Source organism: Molossus molossus, unplaced genomic scaffold, assembly GCF_014108415.1.
Source record: "Molossus molossus isolate mMolMol1 unplaced genomic scaffold, mMolMol1.p scaffold_m16_p_21, whole genome shotgun sequence".
NCBI classification, from domain to species: domain Eukaryota; kingdom Metazoa; phylum Chordata; class Mammalia; order Chiroptera; family Molossidae; genus Molossus; species Molossus molossus.
In genome coordinates, this window is record NW_023425357.1 from 42,252,284 (window position 1) to 42,277,980 (window position 25,697).

The 25,697-nt window shown below is 57.2% G+C and overlaps 1 protein-coding gene across 2 annotated transcripts in view; it reads right to left on the reverse strand.

The window, feature by feature from the left end:
* Positions 1 to 1,806: 1,806 nt before the first annotated feature.
* Positions 1,807 to 25,697, reverse strand: part of ADGRG1 (adhesion G protein-coupled receptor G1) — a 31,011-nt gene continuing 7,120 nt past the window's right edge. For both annotated transcript variants that reach the window (XM_036275529.1, XM_036275530.1), the window contains exons 2-14: positions 14,768 to 14,866; positions 13,543 to 13,965; positions 11,869 to 12,004; positions 11,163 to 11,310; positions 10,447 to 10,575; positions 9,998 to 10,114; positions 9,730 to 9,775; positions 9,408 to 9,511; positions 8,521 to 8,639; positions 6,590 to 6,858; positions 5,504 to 5,612; positions 4,786 to 5,054; positions 1,807 to 3,176 (exon numbers count right to left, since the gene is read on the reverse strand). In XM_036275529.1, coding sequence (XP_036131422.1) covers positions 3,046 to 3,176; positions 4,786 to 5,054; positions 5,504 to 5,612; positions 6,590 to 6,858; positions 8,521 to 8,639; positions 9,408 to 9,511; positions 9,730 to 9,775; positions 9,998 to 10,114; positions 10,447 to 10,575; positions 11,163 to 11,310; positions 11,869 to 12,004; positions 13,543 to 13,965; positions 14,768 to 14,831 — 2,064 coding nt within the window. In that variant the 5' untranslated portion in view covers positions 14,832 to 14,866 and the 3' untranslated portion in view covers positions 1,807 to 3,045. The remainder of the gene's footprint in view (positions 3,177 to 4,785; positions 5,055 to 5,503; positions 5,613 to 6,589; positions 6,859 to 8,520; positions 8,640 to 9,407; positions 9,512 to 9,729; positions 9,776 to 9,997; positions 10,115 to 10,446; positions 10,576 to 11,162; positions 11,311 to 11,868; positions 12,005 to 13,542; positions 13,966 to 14,767; positions 14,867 to 25,697) is intronic.

Sequence of the window (25,697 nt, forward strand, 5' to 3'; positions counted from 1 at the left end):
AGCCTGTGGATGAGGCCGGGGACCTTGGCATGGTTCCACCGCCACTATGAGGTCAGAAGGTAAAGGGAACCCCACCGAGAAGGTGCGAGTCACCATATCCCGCTCCAGCTCACAGGGCCAAAGCCAGACCTGCTGTGCTTGGGGTCTAACAGGGACCTGCTCAGCCCCGACTGGCCTGTATTTCCACTTCCTCCCACACAGTGTCTGCACAGGACTCAGTCCCCTGCTGGGTCCTCTGGGCCTGAGGAGGGTCGGGGTCACTCGTGGAGTGTGGGTGGCAGGCAGGAATCTGGCATGAGCCCCAGGCACATCCCCTGCAGGGAAGGCTGGGAGGACAGACGGGAACCGCTGGGCCTGCCCCACCCTGCAGCCCGCTGGCCTCCCCACCCCAGATCTCCAACAGGAGACAAGGGCTCTGTGAATTGTCACTTGCTAAGCCCACCACTGGAGACCCATCCTGCCACCTGGGCCCTCAGAGTGTCCCACAGTGTTGCACACACCTGGGAAGACAGGAAAAGTGGCAAGGGAGGGTCAGATAGGGCCAGAGTGAGGGCCCCCTTTCCAAGGCTTCATGGACTAGCCTGGAGCCACTTACAGAGCCCTGGGAACCTCAAATCGCAGGACAAACAGGATTATAGCTTCCACTTCTGCCACCTCCCACCCTGGCTTGTCTGAATGGCACCGGGGGGACTCCCATGTCCAGGGGCAAGGCCTCCAATCCTCTGAACAGTCCCAGGCTGAAGCTCCCCTCCGGCTGCCCAGTCCAGCTCCCACACCAAAGGGGTAGTTCCAGACACACATCTAGTCCTGTCCTGCTGGCAACAGTGGTCCTGTTGTCTGAAGTCCCACAGTCCAGTGAAGTGCACGATAAGGGCCATCGAGGTCAAGGAGAGCCACAGAGCTGTCTGGTGGTACGTCCAGGACCTGTCACGAGAAGATGCTACCCGGGACCCTCCTCCCCATCACCTGAGCTGGCCTCAAAAAGAGAAACTATATGGTCAAGAGAGTCCTTGAAATTCTTCGAGAGAACTTGTTTGAGAGGAATACTATCTCCCACAGTGGGGGCTGGGTCATCTTCTTCTCTCTGAGGGTGGGGGAGGTGACCCTCAGTTCTCGCCAAGTGGTGGGGCTCTGGGGGTCCCTCTGGCAGGGACCAAGGGTTCCAGGAGAGCCTACTAGCTGCCTCTGTCCTCAGGAGCTGGAGGAAGGGGGAGGCAGAAACTGATGCGAGAGGCAAGAGTGGAGGAGGGGTCGGGAGAAAGGCAGGGTGCGGGGGCTTTCACATGCAGAGTCCCTGCAGGTCCCCAAAGATCCATCAAGGAGCATGGCCAGTCTACCCCTGGCTGCCAAGGTGGCTTTGCCCCCATCTCCTCCAATTCCAGAGACCCCTGCCTCGTTCCCGGACTGCGCTCCCCAGGGCAGCCAGGAGCAGAGGGAGGAGACCGTGGGGACAGAGCTCAGATGTGGACCTTGGTGGCCTGGAGGCCTTCAAGGCCTGGACACTAATAGCAATGATAAAACTCAACTGCTTTCGTAACTCGGGAAGGAGAGTATTTTTTCTGCCTCGTGAGGGTTCGTCATTTCCAGTGCGCCACAGACCCACCGCTTCCCAGAGCCTCCCGACACTGCTCCGACTTGCCATTCACCCCCCTCGTCCTGATAGTCTCCTGCAGTAGATTGTTTTTCACATATGGACCTCTTCTCTCTTTCATGTTTTGCAATCAGTGACTCTTAACACAAGCAGAGAAGAAAACTCAGAAGGCAAAGCTCCAAAATGTTTACATCGGTTTGTTAGGTGATGACAACAGCTGATTTTTATTTTCTTCTTTACACTCTTCTACAGTTTCCAAACTCTCTACAGTGAACGTGTACTTCTTTTTAACATCAAAGACAAATGAATTAGTAATCAAAAAGAAAATCCTCCCCATGGTTAAGGCTGAGATTCAGATCAAATGCTGCCTCCTGCAGGAAGTCTTCCAGGAGTCCCAGCCTGGAGAATGGCTCCCCTGACCCTATGTCTGTAGCTCCAGGAGCTCATCTCATACACGCCTCACACACTAGACTGAGCTCACAGGGGGAGCGGCCAGGTTTGACCATCTGTGTCCAGCAGGATGAACTGATAGGCTCTAAGCCAGTGTCACAGGGGAGATATGTCCCAGGCTTCAGAGTGCTGGGGTGGAAACAAATGTAGTCTGCTATGCTCCACAGTTCTTGCCACCAGAAGGCTTTGGGGAGGCTGAGGTCCCCTGAGAGATATGGGCTTGGCAGTGGCGATGCAGCTTAAAGAGAGGCCCAGATGGACAAATGGACCTGGTCGGGAACATATACACTAAGCCTGAGTCAGGGCCAGCAAAGGCCCATGCAGTAGATAAAGGTTTACAGCAGGCACCGGGCACCATTAGACTGGGGACTCTGAGCTGAGTGGAGGACAGGGGACGGAGGGTGGGCTGGGGAGGCTGGTAGAGGACGAAGCCCTGAGCGCAGAGGCGGGACAGCTGCTGTGTGCTGGGGCGGGGGTCCTCCTTCAGAGGTCTGAAGCTTGGTCCAACCCCTTTTGCCCTGGATGCCACCCTTGCGATAAAATGGCAGGGGCTGCAAAGTAGCCTCCTGGTGAGCACCAAAAACAGAGTAGCCATGGTGCATTTCTGTCCTGGGTAGGGGCACAGGGTCAAAGACGCTGCCAGGCCTCCAAGGCCCACAGCCTGACTCTGGGGCCTGCGGGCTCCCAGCCCCCAGCCACGAGGGCTGAGCCCAGTGCAGGTGAGTTAGGGCTGGCCTTCAGCCCCAGGTTAGGATGGCCAGAAGGATGGTCCCACCCCTGGGGCCCTTGGGAGCTGAACCTGAGAGCCCCATGGTCTGCAGGCCAGTTCAGAAGGCCCGCCTGGGAGTCAGGCCGCCATGGCGACAGTTCCAACTCTGAGGTTCTCGGGTCTACTCAAGTTTCCGGCTGACATGCCAACAGCCAGGTCCGGCTGCAGGGGCCGCAGGCAATGGTGAGGAGAGGCGGCATCTCCACTTCCTCACACGGGATGGCGGGCTGACGATCTAGATGCAGCTGGACGACGTGCTGCCCGGGTTAATGGGGAGCCTGGTGCTGTCTGAGCTGCTCTTCAGAGGGGAGGGCCCGCCCTGGGCCTGCAGCCGCATGGACCAGTACCAGAGGAAGATGAGGAAGCCTGTGGGCAGCGAGGGACATGGGGCTCAGCAGGCTGGAGGCAGCACCCCCTCAACATCTCCCTCCCAGAGTCACCTTGACTCAGATGCCCCTGTCCTCCCCTTGACAGGCTACTGGCACTGATGCAACCGCGGGGTCATCTACAACGTGCCAGGCCCTGTGCAATTCACTGGGTGCCATCTCACTTCGTTCTCCTGATGTTCCTATGAGGTCAGGCCCATTCAATACTATTCTGTGTTACAAATGAGGAAACCGAGGCCCAGGATGGTCAGGGGACTTGGCGGAGCCAGGAGTCAAACCGCAGTGGCTGGGCTCCAGAGCCCATCTGCTTAATCATTGCTCCTCTCCAAATAGTTATACCATGATTTATTAATAGCCCGTAGATGTTTGTGTGGATTTATGGGCAGCATTTATAATCCTGACAGAGTCCCCTTCATGTCACAGGTGAGACAGGCTGGTCTCCCTCACCCTCACCCCATGCTTGTCCCCTGGGGACCCTGTGGGGATGGCCCACCTCACAGCCTCTCCCTGTCTTCCTGCCCATCTGCCTCCCTACTCCCTCCTTCTGAGGACAGAGGTGTGCGTGTGCGTGTGCGCGCGTGTGCGCGTGTGCGCGTGTGTGTTTGATGTGGGGGCAGTGGAGGGCTGCAGGTAGAGTGGGAAGGGACTCTTCTGTCATCAAGCCAGGCGCTCTGCTCCTGCCCCCTCACCTTTTCCTCCCCTGCTGCCCCCGCTCACTACCCTTTAGCCCAGCTCATCTTCACTGTTCTTCTAACACACAAATGGTTCTTGCCTCAGGACATTTGCTCTTGCTTTTCCGGCTGCTTGGAGTGCTCCTCTCCTAAACCAGGTCTCCCCAGCCTGTAGTGTGCCTGTGAGTCTGAGTCGCCTGGGTACCTGTCACCATGTGGTTCTGACTCAGCAGATCTGGGGTCTGCATTTCTAACAGGCTCCTGTGCTGGTGCTGCTGCTTCACACTTGAGCAAGGAAGGCCTTGGTCTCTCCCTGGCTGGATCCCTTTGTTGTCTTCAAATGTCTCCTATAAGAGTGGCTCGCCCCAGCCCAGACTGTCCATTACATTACCCACTATTACTCCCTACCCTCCGAGATCCCCTCTGATGGCTGCCTGCTTGCTCGTCCCACTCAGTCTCCCCGACTAGAGGTGAGCTCCACAGAAGCAAGGCCCTCACCCAACCAGTTCACAACTGTAGCCCCAGAGCTTAGCATCGAGCCTGCCCATAGCAGGTGCTCAATAAAACCTTGTTGACTGTACCCAGCCTGTGTGGCTCAGTGGACTGAGTGTTGCCTCATGGACTGAGAGGTCCTGGTTTGATTCCTGGTCAGGGCACATGCCCGGGTTGCAGGCTTGATCCCCAGTACAGGGCGTGTGGGAGGCAGCCAATTGATGTTTCTCTCTCACATCAATGTTTCTATGTCTCTCACCCTTCCTCTCTCCCTCTAAACAAAACAAATCAATAAAAAGACTTATTACCGTGGCCTGGATGCCCCATTTTATCAATGGGAAAACAGGCCAGAGAAGGGTGCCTTCAGGTCGCCTGGGCCATCTCTTCCCTACCCTGTGCTCAAGGGTAGGGTCTTCCCATGCCTACCTTGGAAGGAGGTGATGATGCTGAAGAAGTAGAGGACAACAAGCTGGAAGGTGCCGGAAGCAAAGGAGAAGAAGACCAAGGCCCAGGGCAGGCCGAGGACCAGGCTGAGGCCCAGCAGTGTCAGCACGTGGGGCCACTTCTGGGTGTGTGGACGCAGCCGCAGGATCTGCACCACCATTGTGCCCAGCATGGCCGTGTTGAACAGAAACACCAGGCTAAAGAGGCCCAGGTTGGTGATGTGGCTGACCAGGGAGTCCCGGATCCAGCACCTGTGGATGAGGCATTGAGGGCACAGAGGATGGCGACTCAGTGCATGGCTGGGCTGGCACAGGGAGCTACAGGGCACCTGCTTTCAACACCGGCGACTCATGGGGGCACAGGTCGCTCTCTTCTCAACCCTCCTTCATTCTTTCTCTCTAGTCGAGGGAAAGGCTCGGTTTGGTGCTAATGTGTTCTTAGTGCTTCTAATACTTGCTAGTCCCCTTTCTCAATAAAGAGCCGTCCGTGGGGTCGCCACCTTGGCTAGCATTCAGGGCTACTCACTGTCTCTGACAGTGACGCTTGTTTCCTCTTTGTAGTTGATAGTTTGTAAAAATATATTTAAATTAACACATTAGACAATTAACAGAAAAATAATAAGCAAGTAACAACATAGATGGTACAAAGGGGAAGCAGCCCGAGGCCCAGATTCCTGCCCCCGCCACACACAGCCACTTACATGGAAGGATAGATGACACTCCCTGGAGTCCTGTGCACAGACAGGGTGATAGAGCCATAGTTGTTAATGTCCACCAGTGCCACCAGTGTCACCAGGAAGATGGGGAAGCCTGTGGACAGCAGAGCGCAGACTTCCATCTCCCACCCTGTGGGGCTCACCTCCCTTGCCCTCTGGCACGAACTTCCTGGGCCTGTACTCCCAGAGCCGCCCAGTCCGATCTGGGGCAGGTCCTCCAAGCTTGGCCCCTCCCCTCCCCCACTCCAGTTTGGGTTTCCATCGAGAAAGCCCATCTTTCCTGACTTTATCCTACCCCTCACCATCCTGGGGGCCCTGAGGAGAAAGGGGCTAGATATCTCCAGGAAAATGGGAGGAGCAAACAGGACATGGTGGAGTGGGGGAGGTTCAAAGGGGACATCCAGACTTCTGCCCCCAGGGGAGGTCTGCACCAGGTCTTGACCTTGTCCATGAGGTGGACCTTGTCCCTGGAGGGGGTCTCCTGCCACCAAGCACCTGAGTCTTGACATAGAGTCACCTCTGAAAGAATTCTATTTAAATCAATGTAGTGAACCAAGAAGGGCTGAAGGGAGAAGGGATGTGTGGAGGTTGGTGGGACTGGTGGTGTGTGCCCCGGCCCTCCAAATCTGACGTAAGAGAGGTCGGGGCCGTAGGTGAATGGGTTGTCATTGGCCAAGAACAAATGCCAGAGACACGAATGTTACCTGCGGTTCAGGGCCACTGCCAGCCTGGGTGAACTGGGTGAGTGGAAGACTAGATTACAGCCCCTCATCCCGCAGCTGGGCGCCTTGAGCAGGGCACAACCTGGACATCGTGCCTGTAGCTCTGTCTGCAACCCTCCCTTTGGAAGGACTGAGATGTGGGGAATGTGTGTTTCTCGGGGACAGGGCTCATCGCCTCATCTTCCTGAAGGGGACCTGGGCCCAGCCACAGTAAAGCGCTCCTGAGGGTGGGGTAGGGTAAAGGAGGCAGTGAGGCTCCATCAGGGGGCGCTGGAGAAGCACAGGTGCCCGTGTTTGGCCAGAAGCCGAAGCAGGTCTAGGGCCCCAGGAACACCCTCCGCCAACTTACCCCAGCCCACTGTGCTCAGCTTGAGCAGGTAGCCAGGGACATAGGCGCCGAAGACCTCGACCACAAGTCGGTAGAGGTTGTAGCCCTCAAGGCCCATCCAGGAGAGGCAGGCGAGCAGGGAGAAGTGCAGGAAGATGGCGCTGGCCCGGCAGCCAGCCTCAGAGCCGGTCAGGGCCACCGGCTCGCTGAGCAGGAAGCTCACATCCAGCAGGAAGACGGCCAGCAGCAGGTTCATGTGCACCTTGATGGTATAATCCCGAGTCTTCCTCCTGCATGGAGGGGGCACAAGGGGAAGGGGACCCTGTGACCAGCGGGGCAAGGTGGGGGATACCCGCTCCTCCTCCTTCAGGCAGCCTTCCCAGGCTACACACAGACACACTCTTATGGCTGCAGCTAGACCGCTCCCCACTTGTCCCCGGGCACCTACTATGTGCCCAGCACCATGGGCTCAGCACTGTATGCGCATTTAACAGCAGCCCTAGCCAGACAGCAAAACGGAGAAATCAGCCACTACAACCAACCAGATGCTCCCAAAGTCGGAGGGAAAGACTGGATTTGTTGTTGGCTTGGAGAATCCACCCCCCCGCCATGTTGTGTCCTCCTGTCTACACAACTGTGTCTGTGAGCCTGTGAGCAGAGGCTGCAGGAGTCTGTCTGTCTTCAGGTTTGCAACTCTGAGTGTGCATACCCCAGCCCCACCCCCACCCAGAATTCTCCATGGCCCCCGTCTCAGCAGGCCTTTCCTCCCCTCTCCCCACCCCCACTGCCTGTCCCAGAGGCACAGCAGAATCCCCAGGCCCCAGGGTCACTTCCCGGAACCCCATGCCCGCCCTGCCCCTCCCTCAGTTTACTCATCTGTGGAGTGGGAGGGTGGCCTCCGACAGGGCTGGGGAGAGGGTTACACCGACGCAAAGGGTCTGGCACAGGTGAGCGGCTCGGTCCCTAAGGGGTCCTGTCCCTGTGTCCTTAGGCACTTTTGTGATCAATGGGTAGGTGCTGGGGAGGCCCTGACCCCAGCCCTCCACTGAGCCTTCTAGCTGTCCCTCCCCATCAACTACTCCAGCCCACCAGGTGCACAGCTGTGAGCACACAACACAACCGCTTATGCACACGCATGCACACGGCTCCACCCTCCCTCCTCCCAGCCAAGGACAGTGAGCACACCCCTGTGTTCCACAGAACTGAGGGTGTACTCCTCCAGCCAAAGGGGTGCAGGCCCTGACTACAGGTGGACTCAATATAGGCCAAGCCCAGCGCTGACCATCCAGACCCTGCACGGCCGGTCTGAGGGTGCGTGAAGGCGCTCCTCACCCCACCAAAGGCTTTCCGTGGGGCTCCTTCTTCCTGACACCCAAATGACTGGGGTGACAGAGCCCCCAGGGGGAGGGGCATCAAACATAGATGGCTGCAAGGGAACAGGCCTCAAAACAGACACCAGAGACTGGGGGGCTGCAGAAACTCCCGAGGGTCTGCCGTCTCCAGCGACCACAGCCACTCAGGGACCTGTGGGCCTGGAGCCCACCTGCCTGGCCCTCGCCGTGTGACCTCAGGAGGGTCAGTGAGTCTTTCACTGGGCCCTTGAGAGGATGAGCCAAGTGGATGCACAGAGGCCTGAGAGCAAGTGTGTGGCCTGTGGGAAGCTTCATGTGTTAACTAGTGTCATCATTATCATCACACTAAATAATGGCCCTAGAGGTCTCACATCTGATCAGAGGCAGAAATCTGGGTTCCTATGTTGTTCTCCGGTTTTCGACGCTGGCAGTTAGTAAAACGGGTCAGTGCTGCCCTCCAGACGCCGCAGATCCGAGGAGGACGTGCAGCGCCCAGGGCCCGGGCTGGGACCTCCCGGCTCCACAGCCTCGCACAGCTCCAGGGCAGGTCTCCTGGAACGGAGGGTGTCCCTCCCCCTGCCCACCCGTCTCCAGTCCTACCTGGAGCAGAGGTAGGCGGCGATGGTGAGCACGCAGGCCAGGGCAGAGACGACACAGCCCACGTAGGAGAGGAGGGTCAGGTAGTGCTTGTGCACGGCGTCTACCTCCACGGAGGCCACCTGGGTCCAAGGGCCGGGTCAGGGCTGGCCTCCGTGTCCCCCCTCGACAAACTAGTGGTCCCTGGGTGACCTCGGGAGTCTATGAACCACCTCCCCAAGCTGAGCACACTGCGGCCCCTGACGCCTTTTTCTGGAGGGACCTATAGCTTTCGCCACCTTCTCCGATGGGTCCAGCCCACAGAGGGCAGGGAGCCTCACCCGGTAACCCCCCTCTGCCCTGGCACCGATCATTTTTCCACAGCATTGAACACAGGATTAAGGTTTCCGTCAGGGAGAAAGTACCCACCCCCGGGAGAGCTGAGGGCCACTCTGGTCCCTCAGTTGCTGGGTCCTAAAATTCTGGGAACGGGGACACAAAGCTTCTGAGATCTCAGGGGCACTGGTGCCCACTCAAGGGTCTCCACACTGGGCCTCAGTACCCCCTCAATGGACCATTAGAAACATACTCCTGGCCCCAGCCCAGCTCTTTGGAACCAGAATTCCAGGATAGGGCCAGGAATCTGCATTTTTATCATGGGCCAAAATTTGGCAATAAACAACAAGGGCTCTGGAGACCAGATCTTTTACTTATTAGCTGTGTGACCCTTGGAAAATTGCTTAACCTCTCTGAGCCTCAGTTTCATTATCTGTAAAATGGGACAACAGGAGCCATCTCGGGCATTGTTGTGAGGAATGGATCATGTACTCTCTGCAAGTGGCTGGCACAGCAAGAACTTGGCCTGTGGTATGGCTGTGGTATGGCTGCAGGGCAGGAGGGGGTCCACTCACCATCAGAACTGCAAAGTAGGTCAGATGGTCACAGAAGCAGGACGTCTGTGTCTCCTTCCTGATGGTCTCGCACCCCGCGCTGCTCCAGCTCCCTGGGCTACTCACTGAGGAGCGAACAGCATGGGGCCTGATCAGGCCCAGTCCTCCAAGTCCCCAGTGTGCTCCCAAATACATGACTCATCACTCTTCTGGGTCTGCTTCACTCCTTCTTCAAAGCCCACCTTTCTCCAGGAACCCCCCTGACTAACCCCATGACCCTCACCCCCCAGGACTCCATTCTTTTCCAAACACCTGCCCGATGCAGAGACCCCTCCACACTCACATGCCGAGTCTTCAACCCAGAATACACATTGTAGAGTCATGTTCTTCTGTAGGGACAAGAAGGGAGAGTGGATCCCATTACAGTCCACCCCTTCACGCGCCAGACTGAGGGAGTCACTGTCTGGCCAGCACCCATCTGGATCCGACTGCCTGGTGCCCTCAGCTGGTCAACCATCTTGTTAAAATCCAGTGATTCAGAAGAGAGGGGGAGGAAAGAAAAACGGCCAAAAGGGGAGTCTTGTCTCCACGGCTGGTTTGCTCACACTCACCGGCTGTGGCTGGTGCTGGAAGGTGATCACCAGAGGCTCTGAGAGGTTGGCTACTTTGGTGTGAGGCACAACAATACCCAAGACCTTCTCACCCAAGACTTGGCTAGAATTCTTATCCTAGACATGGGGTGGGGGAAGAGAGAAGGGAGGGGGCTCAGGGCTGGGAAGAAAGGCCCAGAAGTCGCCTAGACTCTCTGGACTCCTGTCTCTAACATTCTGGGTCTCCTTCTGGAAACAGTTATTGCACATGCAGTCATTTACACTGTAGTAAGAGCAATCTCATTTAGCCCTTCCCTGGGGAGATTTGCATGTTGCAGTCCAATTCCTGACTTTACAAGAAAAGGCTCTGACTCCTGAAGGCAGAGGCTGGGCCCCAAGCCTTCCTTCCATCTTTCCATCAGACAGACACTGCGCTTCCCAGGGCAGGGCACCAGACGAGGGTCCCACACCTGGAACAGGGCTTGGCTGCTGAAGTCCACCAGGAGGAGTCTCTTTGCAGCCTCCCCGCTCCGGCCTCTGTTCTGGAAGAGCACGCGGGGCAGCATCACTGAGTACTCCAGGATCTCACTCCGCTCCTCCTGCAGACCAAAGTGTCCTTAGGGCTCAGCCAGAGATGGACCCCCAGACACTCTCCATCCCCCTCCCACATCCACACTTCCCTGGACACAGCCACCTCTCAGCACCTCCTTCAGGAAGCCTGACTCACAACGGCCCTCCTCACTCCCTCCCTGGTTTGGCAGCAGCATTAGCTGGGAGAGCTGTGGTTAGAGCCCAGGGCCCAGGGGCTAACAGGCCTGGGAAAATCACATGGATCCTGTCGCCTGGGCCTCAGACATCAACTCTGCCTATAGCATCTTGGTGTGGTGCGATATGGTGCCTCCCAGCTAATCAAGAGGCCATCTCAAGACTGGGTGCATTTGGGGGTTGATCTTCTGTCCACATAGGTATGCCACAGGAGCCCCTAGTGCAGAAAGCAGGACCCCCGCTCTGTCCCCGTCACTGTGCCAGGAAGGATCCCCAGTGCCACAGGGTAGCCACTGAGTGAGGGTGTTCCTGGGGCCCGGCTCCTTCGTCAGCACACAGCTGGCCTGGGAGGCCAGGGAGGGGCGTGCTCGAGCCTGCACACCTGCTTCCCGCCCTGACCTGCCGGGTCCCGCGCCCTGACCTCCTGCCCGGAGTGAATGTGCAGGCCCTGCAGGCCGGCTGTGGGCTGCAGCTTCCACACTGTGGCGTTGACCCGATCTTCCTCGAAGGACACTGTGTCCCCTGTGAACCTCAGGGAGGTCAGCTTCGACTCCAGGCTCTGCAGCTCCCTGACAGGGGAGAGAAGGGTGGTGACCACTCGGGAGGGAAGCCGGCTGGCAAGCAGGGAGCCAAAGGGGGATACACAGGAAAGAGGCCGACGAGAAGAGGAAAGAGGGTCAGGGGAGAGAAGACAGGGGCAGGAGAGAAAAACAGCCCAACGAGCGTGGGAGGGACAGAGGAAGTGGGAACACCTGAGCAAACAGGAAAAGAGAGGGGTGAGGTGGGGGCTATCCTGGCCCAGTTCTGCCTGGACTGACCCACTGTGTGGCCACGGAGCAGCCCTCCCATCTGTGGGCTGCAGTCTGCTGAGCTGTAAAATGGGCCCATCACCTCTCCGTCACCGCTGGGGAGAGGGCTTGGAAGCACTGTTCAGGGACAGCGGGCCGTTTGTCTGTGCTGCTCAGGCAGGCCTGGGGCTTGGCTCCAGGAGGAGATGGAAAGACGAGAACGTTCCAGCCCCAGGGGAGGAAGTGTCCACGCCGGCCTCCCACTCCAGGTTCCTGGCCTGCCCAGGTCCAGATCTGGAGGGCGCCCACCCTGACCCCCTCGCTGAGAGCCACACTCACCGGCTGGAGGAGGTGGGGGTGGCTGAGGGCCTCCTCGAGTTCTGGGGGGGCTTCAGAAGCTGGCTGAGCAGCTGGAGGTCCCGTTTCAGCTCACACATGTCCGCCGAGGCATTGTGGGAGGCCTTCTGGGGAGGATCTAGGGGGACAGGCAGACCCACCTAAGGCTATTGGTTGAGGTCCATGTCACACTCATGGTCCTCTCAATCCTTCCATGACTCTGACAGATTCATTCCCACCCGAGGCTCCATGAGGTGGGTGGGCTCACCAACGTCACTCAGAGATGCAGCCAGATAGACAGGAACCTGCAGCAGCTGCAGCTCCAGCAGGGTGACAAGGGACACACCTACCCAGGTGCCTACATACAGGAGCTGGGAGGGCCCATTCCACGGCCCTGGCCCAGCTAAGCTCTCTTCAAGAGGGATCGAGGGGCTCATGTGGTGGCTCTGGGGACTCCATATACCCAGCCTCCCGGACCCCAGGTTCCAGGCCCTCCACCTGAGTACCCTGCATCCCCAGGCTGCAGGCGTGGGTGTCTCTAGTGGTCGGACAGGACTCGGATGAAGTAGGCAGACAGGGACGAGACACTGTTAGGGGCTGGGGGGCCTGCCTGTGCCATCAAGGAAGGCAGGTCCTAGGTAGCCACATATGACTTTATAAGGAGAAAGCCTGATTTTTAGGTGATTTGAAACATTTGGCTCAATTAAAAAAACTGAAAAACAAAACAAAGAACAAAAACCACCTCTCTACAGGCCAAGTAAGACCAGGCCAGATCTGTTCTGATTTGCAGCTGGGCCTGACTTTGCCTTAAACTCTCCCAGGCTGGAAGACAATCCCAACCTGGGGGTGAGGTACCCCAGGGACTACCTGGCCCCGTCTGCTCCACAAGACAGCACCTGGGCCAGAAGCTGGCCCGCCCCAGCTGTTCCCAGCATTTTCATGGGCCTGGAGCTGCTAACATATTCAAAGTGCTGAGTCCCCCCACCCCAAACCAGAGCTGCCTGGAAGGAACAGAATCAGGGAAATCCTGGACTTCCCCAATAAAGCCTCCAGCTCCTTCTGGCCACCCTCCCCTCCCTGGCCTCCATCCAGCACCTGTGGGAGGCAGGGGCCACATCACACTGTCACCCCCTAGGCGGTACATGCAGTCTTCACCCTCAGAGTCAGCCTGGCTGCTTTCATGAACTTGGACTTCTCTCGTTCTCCCCCACCCCACCCCATGCCACTCAGCTCCTGGGTTCACATCCTGGCTCCCTCACTTACTAGCTGTGCAACTTTGTGTCTCTCTGTGCCTCAGTCTCCCCTTCTGTCAAATAGGGACAAACACCTTATAATGATGCTGATGAAACAGAATTTTTCCTCTGTCTTCTGATAGCCAGTCTTTTCTTTCCATTTTCTCTGTTTCCACCGTCTCCCTTCACCTGGACCTTTCCTGCAGACTCTAGATGGAACTTGGCCCCCCTCCAACCTCACCCCTACCCTCCCACAAACCTCCTGACGCACACCTTGAATCACACGCTCCCCTCTTCATCCACCTTAAGGGGCTCCCCACTGCCTGTGAACAAGCCCGAGTTTCATGAGTGAACCTTCAGACCCTGTCCACTCTCAAGCCTGATGTGCATTCTTCTGCCTTCCCTGCCTCAGGGCCTTTGCCCAAGCTGTTCCTTCCTGGCTTACCGTGGAAGGAGAAGGTGACGCCAGCAGCACTGGGCAGGCTGGTGTTCCGGGGGCTCCACCAGGAGCTGACAGAGGTGGCGAGCATTAGGGGACCCTGGGCCAGGCTCTTCTTCTGATTCCAGAAGCACAGGAGCTTAGAGGCTTGGTTACTCAGCAAGAAGTCGTTCTTGCCATAGAGAAGGTGCAATTTCCCCATGTGGCGGTTCCAGGAGAGGCAGAAATGGTAGAGGCCCCTGGGGTCAGGGAAGGACTGGGAAGCCGAGGAGTGTGCAGGGAAGGGGGCGTGCACTGTGAGGGCCTCCTCGGAGTTCTGGATGGAGATGTGCAGCTCTGTCGACTGCGTGTAGCGGAGGCTGCTCTTCTGCGTCTGGTTCCGCTGGCCGCAGAAGCGGAAGTCTTCCCGGAAGCCTCCCGCACGGGCACCTGAGGAGGCAGAGACTGCAGATGGCACTCAGGATTGCAGCCATGGGAGGGGCAGGCCCCAGGCCCCCGGGAGCCCAGTGCCTGGGACCCACACACATTTCAAAGGCCTATACCTCAAAGGGTCTACAAAAATGTGAGTCTACCCAGCTAAAAATGATTGGTTTCAAAATGTGAAAAGAATAAACTCAAAATTCATAATAATTTCAATAGCAAAGCATTTTAAAATAGCAGTAGGGTATCTGGTGAGGCCATGCCTGCTCAGGCAGCTGTGCAGGCTGGGCACGCACAGGGGTGCTCGGCTCCAGAGGCGAGTAGGACCGAAACCCATCTGTGTTCCCCACCCCAAGCTGTGCACTGGGCAACTGCATCTGCAAGAAGAAAAGTGGTACCTTGCCCGAGCCAGTGCAGTTCAGTTGGTTGGGTGTCACCCATGCACTGAAAGGTCGCTGGTTTGATTCCCAGTCAGGGCACGTGCCCGGGCTGCGGACTCAATCCCTGGTAGGGGAGTGCAGGAGGCAGCCGATCAATGTTACATTCTCACATTGATCAGTGTTTCTCTCTTCTCCCTTCCTCTCTCTCTCTCAAAATCACTAAACTATTCTTTAAAAAAAGAAAAGAAAAAGTTTACTTTAAGAAACAAAGCAAAAAAAGAGGTGCCTCTCTCTTTCCTCCAAGGTGCCAACCATCTGCTAAGCTGTGTCTGCAGGCCTGTGCCCACCCAAAGGGCTTAGTGGATGTACTGGCAGCTGTCTTAGCCATGGGGAATTTTAATGTAAGTCACAACAGTCCCAGGAAAGCCTACCTTGAACCAGGAGGAGCAGACCCAGCAGGAGCGGCACTGTCTGCACCTGTCCCCGGGAAGCCATCTTCTTCCTTAGAAGTCACCCTGAGAAGTCACCGCCTGAAAGATACCAGGGGTGTTAGGCAGGGGCCTGCCCCGCAGGGTGTCTGGGCCAGCCCTGCAGAGGGGGAGGCCAGTGCAGCTGTGAAAAGTGTGTGTGTGGGGGGCAAGTATGGAAACAGTCTGTGGACCGCCCAGACCTGCCAGGGGCTGAGCATCAAGAGGCTGTGGCTGTCCAGAGTCCGGCCAAGTTCAAGTCCTGAGTCCATCTCTTGCTTGCCATACGACTGTAAGTCAGGGAAAATGGGGCCAATAACAGTACCTCCCTCTGGACCCAGCAGTGATAGGGTAATAATCTTGGCTAGAATCTGGTGGGGAAGGCTACACAGCACCATTTGGGACTACCGTGCCCCCTCCAGGCCTGGAGGAGACACAGGAAAAGGGGGCTGTCAGAGTTCTCTCCCAGGAACCTCACCATCACAATCCCTGAGACACAGCTCAGAGGACACCTCCCTCAGGAAGCCTTCCTCAGCGCCCTCTGCTGGTGGTCCTGGACTCCTTTGGTTCCCACCACTGGTCAGGGCCCCCTCTGTTAGCCTCTCAGGGAGGTGCGGGATGGTGCGTTCCCTCCTCAGCCAGCCAGGGAAGTTCCTTCCTGATCCAGGGAGGTGGCTGGAGCAAGGCTGGGTGGGTGAACTTGTGAAGAAGAGGGAAAAATCAGCACGCCCATGGCGCCCTCTACAGGGGCTGCAGTGAAAGGGCGCTTCCCATAATAACCACCAGAGGGAGTCAATTTCCAGGGCTCTGGGCAGTCGGAACTGCAGCTGAATGTCCCGATCTGAAGAGACGGGACACTCAAATTTACCGCCCAAATCGCGGGTGGCCCGGCTACCCTCACCTCCACCTCTACCCCAGCATAAAGGGGGCACTTCTGACCAACCGTGGGCTCTGATAGCTGAGTGCCTACCATCTGTCAGCCTGTGCTGACCCATCCCACTCTCACACCTATGTTAATCCTCACTCCAACCCTGTGACAGGAGCTGTACTGAGTCCAGGGGGTTAAATGACTTGCCCAAGATTATCCAGAAGCCAGGAGCTTTTCATGCCTGGTCAGCACTGTAGTGCCTGGCAGAGAACCTGTGAGCCTGGCACACATAGAGAGATGCCAGGTGGCTTGGTCTTCCCCAATGCCATCTGGCCCTGTGACCAAGTTGGGTGGTGCCAGACATGAACAGGCATCGTCATCCTGTGGGGAACTGCATATGGTCATGGTGACAGATGCAATCATCTGCCACAAGCTAGACAAAGGGAAGCCTGGCAACCTAGGGACATAAGAAAAGTCTGAATTTGGGAGAAACCAAGGAAGGCTTCCAGGAAGAGGTGGCTTTTGGATTGACTATTTGAGGGTAGTGTCAAAGGGAGGGGTGGCCTGGGCAGTAATTTATTGTCTCCTGCTTGGACCTGGCCTTCCTCTAACTAACCTGGGCCCCTCAAGTTAGAGCTAGTCTTCCATGTGTAATAGAACCCTAATCTCTTGGGCCTCATCAGGCCAATCACTGGTCAATCAGGCTCATTATCCTGCTCTAGTGACATCGCAGGACCCCTTAAAAGAAGGATGTGAAAGCGTTTTAGGGAACGGCCACTGTTTCCTAGGTTGTGATGTTTAAGGTTTCATTCTGTGGCCTTTCTGGGCATTTTGGCTCCTTTTGAAATGGCCTTCTGCCACCTCAGACCAGCGGAAGGAAACCAGCATCCAAGACAGAAACGTGTCCATTCTGGACACCCATCTTTCCTTCTCCTTTCTGCCAGTTTCTGTCGCTGTCTACCTCTGACTCCCAATGAAATGTCACCTCTTCCAGGCAGTCTCCCTTGCCATGACCACTGCTCTATACTTGTGAACTCGTAGTTCACAAATCACTTGAGAATTTGGCCCAAATTCTCCATTTTATAGCTTTTAGATTTGAGGTCTAGAGAGGGCCAATGACTTCCTGACATCACATAGCAAACAAGGACGGAGCTGGCCAGAATGTATGTATCTTTCTGTCACACTGACCTTCAAAGTGAGTTACCAGTGTCTGTAGACAAGATCCCAGGTAAGAGTAGAATTTATCCACTTTAGATCAACCCATTGGATTGGCCTTTAAGAGCAAAAAGGCAGACAGAGTGTGAGCTCCCCATCACTGGAGGGGAACAAGAGGCTACACCACCATGGTGTGCCATGAAAGGGATTTGAACACATGAGGAAGAGACCAACTGCATGACCCTGACACTTCCTGGCTCATCCCCACTCTACCCTGACTGAACAGCCACTCCAAGGTGGACAACTCTGTCTCCATTGACATTCTTGGGATTTGAGGCTGCCTGGCTTCCTTTAATCCACTGTTAGTGGAGTAGACTCGAGTCAGACCACCTGGGTTCAAATTCCAATTCTCCCAGTAACTAGCTGTGCATCCTTGGGCTAGCTCCTTACCCTCTCTGGGTCTCAGTTTCCTCGCCTGTAAATAGGACTAAAAGTCAAGCCCACCTCAACAGTTCCTGTGAGAATTAAATGAACTGATACCCATAAAGGACTTAGAACAGGGCCACGCATGTGGTAGGTGCCATCGGTGTCAGCTAAATATCCGTGTACTTTCTGACCAGCTCATAGGCCCTTACTGCACCCCTCACCCCCATGCCCTGCCCTCGTGGCCTTCACAGCCAGCTCAACCTCCACAGAACCTTGCCAGGAAATTCTTAGAGCGTGAAACTTCCTTTCCGGGAGTGCAATGGGAAGCCTGAAACCCACCCAGAAAAGTTCCCTCCCCGCAGCCCGGACCTGGGGCCGTCAGTCCACAGAACCCTCAGAGGGACAGGAGAGTGGACTGGGGACCAGGAGAAGATCCCAACCCAGATCGGGCAGGGGGAGGGCACTGTCCTGCTTGTGCTTCCCCACCCCCACGCCACACTACACCCCTCCCCCACCCATCTCACATGCCACCTCGTACAGCCCACTCAGAGGGTGCAGTCAGTGTCCATGAGGACGGTCACACACTCCCAGCACCTCCAGCAGGGCTGCAGAATGCCCTGGTCCCCACTCCAGTGCCCCTGCCTGGCTCAGCTAGGAATGAGGGGCCTGTGTTCTAAAGACTGAACCTGGTTTGTGGACCTCCACATGGACCACGTGGCCAGAACCTTATCCCTGGTCTCACCATCTCTGGAGCTGGGGACCCACAGGGCTGGACGGCCCCCGGCCATCAAATACTCTTAGAGCCAACCACTGTCCCCTGGCTGGACCCTCGTCCCCCCTCACGCAGCACTGCCAGACAGGGCGTGGCTGAGAGGGAGATCCTCACAGCAGCACCTCTACACTGCCACTTGACCAAGCCACCCTGCAGGCTGCTCCTACTGCTCTGCCATTTTGCAGATGAGGAAACTGAGGCTAGGGAAGGGCTACCGGCTCCATGGTCACCGTGGGTGGAGTCAAGACACGGGCTTGGCTCTCGCTCTAGAGAACTCCTTGCAGACCCGGCGCTGGCAAAGCTCCCAGGGGTGCATGCTCCCCTGGCTTGGGAGACCCCCAAAGAAAAGGAGAGAAAACAGACAGTGCAGACAATTCCAGCTTGGGAGAGAGGGTTGGGGGACCGGGCTGCCAGGGGAGCCCAACCCCCCAGCTCTCCTTCCAGAGCAGCTGCCCTTGACCTCAGGCTTTCCGTCAACAGACAGAGAACAGAACAGCCTGACCCAGCTTGACGCAATGGGGGCCACCGTCACAGGGTCCCCAAGAATCCAGGAGCCGAGGGTGCCAGGGCTTGTCTGGGCCCAGGAGAAGGGGTCTGGCTCTAGTTCAGGCCCGGCCCGGCCCATTCCTGGCAGGGGAGGGGCAATGGACAGGGGATGCACAGCTCACTTTCTCCCCTGGGGGTCTGAGTCACTCCCTCTGTCAACCGTGTCCAGCCAGGAGTCACCGCCAGCCCACCCAGGCTCCTGGAAAACCCATTTCCTCAGAGGATGGAGGTGGAAGTTGAGTGGACAGGACCTGGCCGCCCTGGGGTTAACCCTTCCCTGGCAGGCACCTCTCCAGGAAGACGCCGGCCCGGCCCCCCCTCCTTGCCTCTCCCGCCCTTTAGTAGGAACATTGTGAACCACACCCACTTCCAGTGTCCCTTTGCTGGAACACCTTTCCTATCCCTGTGACAACTCGACTCGTCTTTCGAGTCACTTAAGACAACCCTGTCCGTGAAGCTCTCCCTTCCACCCCTAAGAATTAACTTCTGAATTCTTGGGCGGGGGGTACCATGGCCCACACTCAACGTCTATGCCCCCCCTTTGTCGTAAGAGCTCACACCAGAGGTGCCCAAACCTGCCTGTGGTGTGGGTCAGACCCCCCCAGGGAACTGACCAAATTTCATTTCATAGGCCCCGCCCACTGAGGTTAGGACCCAGCAGATCTGGGTTGGGACTGGGGAGTTGGCTTTAACGAGCGTCCCATTGATTGACACTCTGCAGGCTTGGGAAGCACTGGGTGACAAGCCTGGGATGAAACCAGTAGCCCTGTTTGAGAGCCACTCAGAGAGGGGTGGGGCCTGGCCCCAGGTCACTCAGCTAGTGAATGGCGGCGCCTGGACTGGGGGCCCAGCGGCCTGTGTCCAAGTGGAACCTCTTCTCAACCGGGTGGCAATGACATGTCAGCTTTCTGGAACCTAGAAGAGGTCTCCCAAAAGAAGAGGCTGGCAGAAAGAGGGTGTGGGTGGTGAGAAGAAAGCCAAGGAGGGAGGGACCTCTCGTGGATCTTTGGGAGAGCCTGGTCTTGCCCCTCCGGGGGAGGCACTGAGGGAGAGGACCCCGCTTAGCTTTCCTGCTCCAGCCCTGGTCCTCAGCTGCTCTCTGGGGGGTGGGCGGGTCAATATCAAGCAGCTGGCGATCCTCCTTGAGCCCTGGGCAGAGGGCCTTAGGCAGGAAGGGTTTGGCCCAGGACGGGGTGGGTGAGGGCGAGGATGAAGCCTGGAGAGTGTAAGTATGCACACGTGTGCTTGCCACGCCTATGCGAGTGTGCAGGGGAGCGGTGGGGGGCGGGCTGGAAGGGGGCAGGTTGGCCAGAGGCTCTCAGGCAGGCCCCAAGGCCAGCTGGGGTGGCAGTTGGATCAGAACAGGGGGGACAAACCTGCCGGTGTTTCCTCCCTAGGGCTGGGGAGGGGAGCTGGGAGGACCCTCCACCAGCGGTTCCAAACTATTTTATAAAAGTCAATCTTGCTTAGAAACACCTGTACCAGCACGTCAAAGGAGGTGCCCCCATCACCCTGAGGGACCCAGGGCCGTAACCCACCCCCAGCCCAGGGCTCTGGGAGCACAGCTCACACTCGGCCCCTCCCTCCTCTCTCTGTTGCTGCTGCAAGTGGAGTACCTGAGGCCCAAGCTAGGGGCCCACAAAGGCACCCCCAGGGAAGGGTGATCTGGCATTGCTGGGGAAACAGAATGACTTCAGATTTCAGGAATTTTTCTACAATAAAGGAGAATAAAAATTAAGTGAGCAGCAGCCTTCCCCAGAGACCGGCAGAGGCCAAAGCCTGGCGTACTCACTGCCCAGGATGAGTCTCACATTCTTCGAACCGGACCTGCTCGAGGGCGGTCCCTGCCGTACCTCCCCGGCTTCTGGTCCAGCCAGGTCCTAGGGCCCTGACTCCCTCTGTGCGCCCTGGCCCTGCAGGAAACTAGGAAGGGGAGACTCAGTTCTCCCAGGACCCAGTTATCCAGGGCCACCCACCCCGAAGCCTGCACTACCTGGAACCGGAGCATTTGCTTAGGAGACACGGAGAGGCCAACATATAGTCACCCAACTAGAGAAGAGTTGGGCTTGAGTGTTCCCACCTCCGAGCCTTTGCACAGGCCGGGATACCAGCCTCGTGACATGTCTGTGCAGGTCCTAACCCTAACCCTGAGCCTCCAGCCTCCACATGCCCCTCCGACAACCTCCAGCCACACAGGGTGATGGGAGTGAACAGGGGTCTCTCTGGCACGATGACAAGGACCCCGGAATCCCAGAAGAGGAGGGCCGGACAGCTTCCTCCGGGTGAGTGCTCACATTGTGCCCAGTGCCATGCGGAGCACTGAGTGTCATCCAACCCCCACCATGACTGTGAAGCAAACGCTATTCTATTCCTACTTCAAAGATGAGGAAACCGAAATCCAAAGAGGTTGGGTGATGCCCGAGTCTCACAGTAAGTAAGCAGTCAGACCAGGACGCAAGCCCAAGCCCATCCAACCTTAAAACCTGTGCTTTTCGTCACTGTGGTCTCGAGTCCCTTCCCTGCTCTGGAACTGGGGCTGCCTCCCTCGGTTTCCGTGAGGTCACTGGCCAAAGCACTTTCTAAGAAGGACTACTTCCCAGGCTAGAGAAGTACTGCAGGCCTACTTGGTCTTGTATATTAGAACATGAAATGTTCCGTTAAGTCCTGTAGGAGGAAAATCCACAGAGCTTGGTGGGCTCTAGCTCCCAGCCCAGTGTGGTGGTGCGTTCTGTTCTCTGCATGGACAACCATTATCCGCATGAAAATAAGCTCTCAGAAACCTTGTCCCCACACAGACATGAAGCCTGCCGGCGTGCCCCCTCCCAGCCCCCAGCCCCTCCTCTCCCCTCTGAGTTGTCCCCGAGGCCATTAGCTGGCACAAGATGGACAACTCATCATCAACCTCGACACTTCCAGGCAGGAGGCCCCCGGGGATCCTGGGGTACACTCAGCTCCATCCCAGCTCCCTTCGGCCAGCATCACCAGCTCTTAGGGCCAGGGCAGTGCCAGCCCCGTTCCCAGGTTGGCTCTTCCATTAAAGTCAACCGCAGCCAGCTGGGCCCTTGGCCTCACCTCAGGCTGAGACACTTAAAATGTTGGAACTGAGAGAGAGGGAGGGAGAGAAGGAAAGAAAGAGAGAAAGAGAATATGGAGATGCAAGAGCTTTTAGGAACTGAGAATCAAAGCCTCCTAGAATTTTATCGTGCATTGAGGCAATGTAGACCCTAAGGGAGGAGAAAGAATTTGGCCCAGCCTGGTGGGGGGGCACCAGGGCTTTTCATGAACAGTCCAGGGACTGGGTGCCATCCCTGGTCAGCTCCACGCTCTAGGCCAGTCTGCAGTCCACGGCCAAGCCTCCCCCAGCCCTCCCCCGAGGAGCAGCTGAGGCTGGACTCCAGGACCCCGGGGCACACCCAGTCAGCACCCGCCGGGGATGCCCACTCCCAGACCGGGGGTGGCAGGAGTGAGACGCATGGGGTCAGAACTAGCTCTGCCGCTAACTGTCCCAGGACCTCCGGGCCAGTCTGTCTCCTGTCTGGACCTCCGTTCTCCCTGCTGAGTTGGTAACTATGACCCTGATCCCCACCTGTCTTCTCAGTAGCCCAGGGCCTCTGGAGGCTACAGGGCAGGGCTCACCTCCCAGCTGCAGCATGGCCGAGGTGCGGGGCTGTCTCCTCCTCCTCCTGGCCAGACTCCCTTCTCTGTGGAACCACAGTCGGACCTCAGCTGTCTGACTGAAGTTCCCCTTCCCTGTCTGTGCTCCCACACTGCCCAAGGCCGAGCCCAAGGCCCAGCCCAGTTACCTCCCTCTCGCTTTCTGGAGGCTGCAGTTCGGCTGCCCTGGGCCCGGCAGAACATCTGTCTTTGGAGCACAGGACCCTTAGTGTTCCCAAGGTCAGCCGCCAGCCCTCCCTTTCTTTTCTCCTCCTCCAGGTCCCTGGTCCCTGGCTGAGGGGCAGACAGGAGACATAGCCAACATCCTCCCCACAAGGCCGGGGTCCTGGGCCAGGCTGCAGCTCAAGGCCCAAGTCCCGGGACACTGTACCCGGAGCCCCCTCCAAGGAAGGGCAGGCCAAGCTCTCATCCCAGCTCACTGCACACAGCACAGTTTCACTAGGTCTGCCACTGTTTGCACACCCCGGGGGCAGGGTGCTCACTACCTCCAGCAACACAGCTAACATTAAGCCCTTTGACAATGCAACACTCGGTTCTAAGCGCTTTACACAAGTTAACACATTTGATCCTCCCCAAACTTTATGAGAAAAGTACCATTATACCCACTTAATAAGTAAGAAATCTGAGGCCCCAGCAGGGCCCAGAAGGTCGGGTGACCTGCTGGAGATCACGCAGCTAGCAAGAGGTGGGGTGAGCTCGGCCCGGCCCCGAACTCGCGCCCTTGGCCTCACTGCCAGGCTGCCCCTGACCCGCCGACCGTAAAGAGCTCATCCTCAGAACCAGCGGCAAAGGATGCTGGGAACTTCACAGTAAAAATCGCAAACGAACTTGTTTCCTCGGGTTAGCTGAGGGCCCCAGGGCCCGGTGCTAGGGGCCGTCAGAACCCCCAGTTACCCCAGCCCAGCTCTATTCCTTCGCTCTGTCGTCACAGGCCCGGACCCTTGGAGGCTGGTCTTTGACCAGGGTAGCTACCCAGAGACAGAAAATAGTTTTAGCTGGAGTGTGACTGAGGGGAGGGGTGGCCGGGTGTGAGGACCTCACCCCGAACCACTTCCTTGCTGTGCTTAAGGCTGTTTAATAGGCCAAGTAACCCTGGAGCAGCTTCCATGACTCCCTCAGGGTCCTTATGCCATCCCCGCCCCTCACCCATCAGCTCTGCTATCAGTGTGGGGGAGAAGGGAAGAGGAAAGGGATGGAGGGGGTGGAGGAAAGAGGAGGAAGAAAGCCTGGTGATGGGGGGAATGGAGGGATGTAGGGAGAGAAGGGAGGGGAGGAAGACAGAGAGGAGAGGGGAGGGTGAGGAAGGAAAAGGGAAGGGAGTGGAAGTGGTCTGAGGGAGGAGAGCGGAGCAGGACCAGAGCGGAGCAGGACCGCGAGTGAGAGGGATGGGGGGGGAGGCTGCAGGGAAGAATCGTACCTGGACTCCTTCTCCGCTGAACTGAGTGAACTGTAAATACAGAAAGAGCGCGAATGGGGGAGCCAAGGGTTCACCTTGTTTGCAGGCTGCAGCTGGGGTGCTGGGTCAGCTTCTCCCCAGGTCAAGAGGCCAGAGGGGGACTTGGAAGCCCAGCCCCCTCAGCCTCTGTCCCCTCACCCTCACAGAGCTTCAAACAAAGGGGGTAGCCAGGGAAGATGGGCGGTGAGCTGCCAGCCCGCCAGCGCCAGCGCGGGAGAAGGGGCGCAGGTGACAGCAGCCCCTGGCAACCGTTTCCCTGGCAACCTTTGGCAGCTTCAGGAACTACGTCACTGCCCAGCTCCAACCCAACACAGCACACCCCCCCTAACTTGTCTCCTACCCAAGTCCGATGCCCCAGATGCTGGCCAGGCCAGGCTGGGAGCTGGCAGGAGAGGGGCAGGGTTTAGGACAGCAGGTTATTCGGAGCACTTGCCTAGGTTTGTCAGCATCCACTTTAAACCCAAATTGTTTTAGAACCCAGTGGAGGACTAACCCTGTGACCCAAAATGCCTATTGTCAGCTGCATCTGCCTCTAGAGGCTGCCAGCCTGTGGCTTTGACCTCATCCCAGGCTGGGCACGTCTCCAGCCCCACCGCTGGCTGCCCTGAGTGCAGAACATGCACCATACTTCCATGGAAGCTTCTCGCTCTCGCTCTCTCTCTCTTTTTTTTTTTTTTTGGTTAATCCTCACTGGAGGATATTTTTCCATTGATTTTTTTAGGTAGAGTGGAAGAGAGGGAGGGAGGGAGGGGAAGAGAAGAGAGCGGAAGAGAGAAACATAGATGTGAGAGAGATACATCGATTGGTTGCCTCCTGCATAACTCCAACATGGGCTAGGGATTAAACCTGCAACCCAGGTATGTGCCCTTGACTAGAATCAAACCTGAAACCCTTCGGTCCCTGGGCCAAAGCTCTAACTGCTGAGCAAACCAGCCAGGGCTGGAAGCTTCTTAAGGAGCCACTTCCTCCTGAAAGCCTTCCAGATTGCCAGAGCCCACCAGGAATCTTCCTTCTAAGTGAGCCCTGGGGCTGAGGACTTCCCCTGTTTTTTCCAGAGCTCCCTGGGGGCCACGAGTGGGTCAAACTCTCCTCTCTGAGTCCCAGAATAAGTACCAGTCCTGGGGGGCAGGAGAACAGAGGCCAAAATTCTGAAACCCCATCTGTGTGCCAGGCCCTACACCGAGCATTTTAGAGGTTCATTTCCACCACTCTGCAAAAGTTAGCCCTGTTGAACCCATCTTACAGATGGAGAAACAGGTGCTCAGGAAGGAGATGTGACTTGCTCAAGGCCACCTGGCTGGTAAGAGAGGGGTCTGGAACTCAAACAGAGATCTCCTCTGAGACATGAAGACATCAAGACTAAATGTCCATCTGATGCTTGACTAATTCTGGTCCCCATCTGGGCACATCCAAACTTTATTTGATCACCTTTGTAACAGGGAGCTCACTTCCTCCCCAGAGGGCACATCCCTTTGACCTCTAAAAAGTCCCACTGAGTCAAAAGGAAAAGAACATCAGAGCCATGGGATGGCCTCCATGTGCCAGACAGGACACTGAAGAGAGCCAGGGGTGGGCACCTCCACCAAGGCCTTTGGCTACAGACCAGCAGCAGATCGGGAGACAGGGTGGGTTGCTCGGGGGCTAAGGGCCCAGGATCTCCGAGTGGCTGCAAGCACCTACCCAGAACAAGAGGGAAAACCCCGCGGCCATCACAGTCCAAAGGCACGGAGGGGATTCGGGATGATTTCTGGCAGAGGTCATGGGAAAGAGAGCAGGGGCTTGGAGCCATGGGACTCGAGTGCCCAAGCTCCCCCACACCTTGCCCTTGCCCCGTGGACCAGAGCCAGGAGGTCTGCTTGGGCTGGGAGGCAGCTATTGTCTTGCTGCTGGCCCAGAGCGAGTCCCATTCACGCACTATTTTTGGCCCCCGGAGGAAGCGGAAGAGAAAGCAAAGAAAGGAGTTGCTGTTCTCGGTAAAACCTTGTCCTGGAAAAGA